General features: G+C 69.7%; 1 protein-coding gene across 1 annotated transcript in view; it reads right to left on the minus strand.

The window, feature by feature from the left end:
- Positions 1 to 312: 312 nt before the first annotated feature.
- Positions 313 to 2,574, minus strand: part of MAST1 (microtubule associated serine/threonine kinase 1) — a 62,910-nt gene continuing 60,648 nt past the window's right edge. Inside the window, exons 24-25 of the mRNA XM_075061227.1 lie at positions 2,107 to 2,294; positions 313 to 1,043 (exon numbers count right to left, since the gene is read on the minus strand). Coding sequence (XP_074917328.1) covers positions 313 to 1,043; positions 2,107 to 2,294 — 919 coding nt within the window. The remainder of the gene's footprint in view (positions 1,044 to 2,106; positions 2,295 to 2,574) is intronic.

Genomic DNA, 2,574 nt, shown 5'->3' on the forward strand with positions numbered 1-2,574 from the left:
GTCTTCGCCTCAGCCAGGCCCTTCCTGGCGGGGCAGCCCATTTTTAGCACCCTGAGGCAGGGGCCTTGGGGAGGAGGGCTGGTTGCGGGGCCCCAGGGTGGTATGCTCCCTCCACCACCTCCAGGATCAACTTCTCCCTGGGGAGCCAGCCTGGTTCTGGGGCACTTGGGGGCTGTCGGCCCTGGCCCCCCTGGCGTTCCTCTCCCACAGCCCTGCCCGTCGGCGCTCTCCTGGGGCTCACCACGGGGCACGGGCCCGCGTGGTGCCCCTCTGCCTCGTCTCGCCTGCCCTGCTCAATCTCCTGCACCGGGCTCAAAGCTTTGGCTGGGGCCGGCGGAGCGGCAAAGGTTCTTCGTCTGAACCCCTGTTGTCTCCTGATGCCCCCCGCCGGGTCGCGGGTACTGGGCGCGCTCGGCGCAGGCTGGCCCTTCCTTGCGCTCGTCTGGCCCCCGCTGCCAGGCCCGTCGCCTCCCCGGCTCCGAAGCTGAGGGCCGACTCCTGCCGGCCCAGCCGCCGGGCGGCCACCTGCCTGCCGGCCCCATCGCTGGCCCCTGGACTTTCGCCGTCCGACTCGGCCAGGCTCTGCAGCCCGGCCTCGGGATGGAAGTCCTTGCGGTATTCGGCGTGGGTCACCTCCAGGCTGTGTTTGCGCACGGCCCCCTTCTTCTCCGAGCCCAGGGGCGAGCCTAGCTTCTCCGCCGACTGCACCCGCTTGAGCAGGGGCGAGCGGGGCGGCTCGGCACTTTTGGGCCGGGGCCGGCCCACAGGAGGGGAGGAGTGCAGCTTGGCGGGGAAGCTCTGGGTGGTGTGGGAGCTGCCCACCGTGTGGCCGGGCAGTGGGGGGGGCGAGGACTGGGTGGGCGAGGGGGTGTGGGCCAGGGGCGAGAGCGGGATGTTGCCGGCCGACTTGCAGCGGGCAGAGCGGTACTGGCGGTGCAGCTTGGGCGACAGGCCATGCAGGGTGCTGGGCCGGATGCGGTGGGAGGAGGTGGCCGGGGAGTTGGGGGTGCTGGAGGCTGGGGAGCTGCTCTGGGACGAGGCGCCTGCAGAGAGAGGAGACCGGGAGGGGGGGTGAGATCCTGGAGCGGGGTGGCTCGGACCCCTGGAGACCAGGGCCTCTGAGCACCCCGAGGGGGGCAGGCCAGGGGGAGGACCAATCACACAGCCCCCCCTCCCACAGCCTGATCCCCCCCTACATCCTGGGGGGCAGTCCTGGAGGAGCCCCCCCATGGCATACGGGCTGTGTTTCAGCCTGCTCTGGATCAGCAGAAGTGGAGAGAGCTCTCCCTGCCCACCTCATTGCTGGATGGACAGACGAGTAGGATGTGGCTGCCCCCTCCCTGATGGAAGGATGGTTGGACAGACAGCTGAGTGGGATGGGGCGGCCCCCCCAGTGGAGGGATGGTTGGACAGTTGAGTGGGATGGGGTGGCCCCCCCACTGGAGGGATGGTTGGACAGATGCGTGCGATGGGGCAGCCCCCTCAATGGATGGATAGACAGACAAGTGGGATGGGGCAGCCCCCCTAGTTCTCTTGGAGCACTCAGCTCACCCCCTATCTCTGGTCGCTGGCGCTTTGGGCCTGGATCCCCCTCGCCCTCCTGCCCCCCTGCCCAAGGGCACTGGCTGAGGTGGGGGCACAGTGCCTGGGCAGGGGCGATGCCCCCAACAGACCCAGGATGTGGGGGGGCTTGAACGGGGGTGGGGTGCCACCTGGTGGAGGGAGCAGCCCCAGGACATCCCAGAGGTTCCGCCACCTCTAAGTCCAGCCCCACACCTGCTCCCCCCGCCCCTGGCAGTGGGGCACAACCTGACTCACAGATGCAGGAAGATGGCTCTGAAGCCCCCCAACTCACCTGCACCATGCCTTTTGGCATGGGGGGCAGGGACGAGGAGGTAACAGAGATCCCCGCCCATGTCCCTGTCTCCCCCACTCCCTCCTGGTGATCCCTTGCCAGTGCCCTCCCGCTGTGCCCCCAGCCCCCACCCGCTGTGCCCCCTCAGCCATGCTCCCTGCTCACCCCATAGTGCCCGACCTCCAGCCATCCCAGCGGTGCCCCCTGCCCCCACACCCTCTGCCCCCGAGTACCCCCGTGGTGCCCGGTACCGAGGTAGGCAGAGTCGGGGGTGGTGCGCAGGCTCTGGGTGGGCGAGCGGGCACTCAGGCTGTGGGTGGGCGAGCCGGGCAGGCTGTCGCTGGAGGAGAGCGAGCGGCTGAGCGAGGAGAGGCTGCGGCTGGTGTGGAGCAGGTTGGCTTGTTTGGTGATTTTCCGGAAGAGCGAGCTGCGCTTCTTGCTGCGGGGGAGAGGGGCAGTGCTGGGGGGGAATCCCCCTCATGTCCCCCCCATCCCGGCACTCCTTCCTGCCCCACCGCCCCAGCACCCTTCACTCCCTGTCCCGGCACCCACCTCCAGCACCCCTTCCTGTTCCCCACCCCGGCACCCCTCCTGTCCCCCCCAGCTCAGCACCCCTTCCTTCCCCTGGCCCTGGCACCCCTCATGTCCCCCCCAGCTCAGCACCCCTTCCTGTTCCCCACCCTGGCACCCTCCTGCCCCCCCAGCTCAGCACCCCTTCC

Source organism: Chelonoidis abingdonii, chromosome 26 (genome assembly GCF_003597395.2).
Source record: "Chelonoidis abingdonii isolate Lonesome George chromosome 26, CheloAbing_2.0, whole genome shotgun sequence".
In the NCBI taxonomy this organism is placed as follows: domain Eukaryota; kingdom Metazoa; phylum Chordata; order Testudines; family Testudinidae; genus Chelonoidis; species Chelonoidis abingdonii.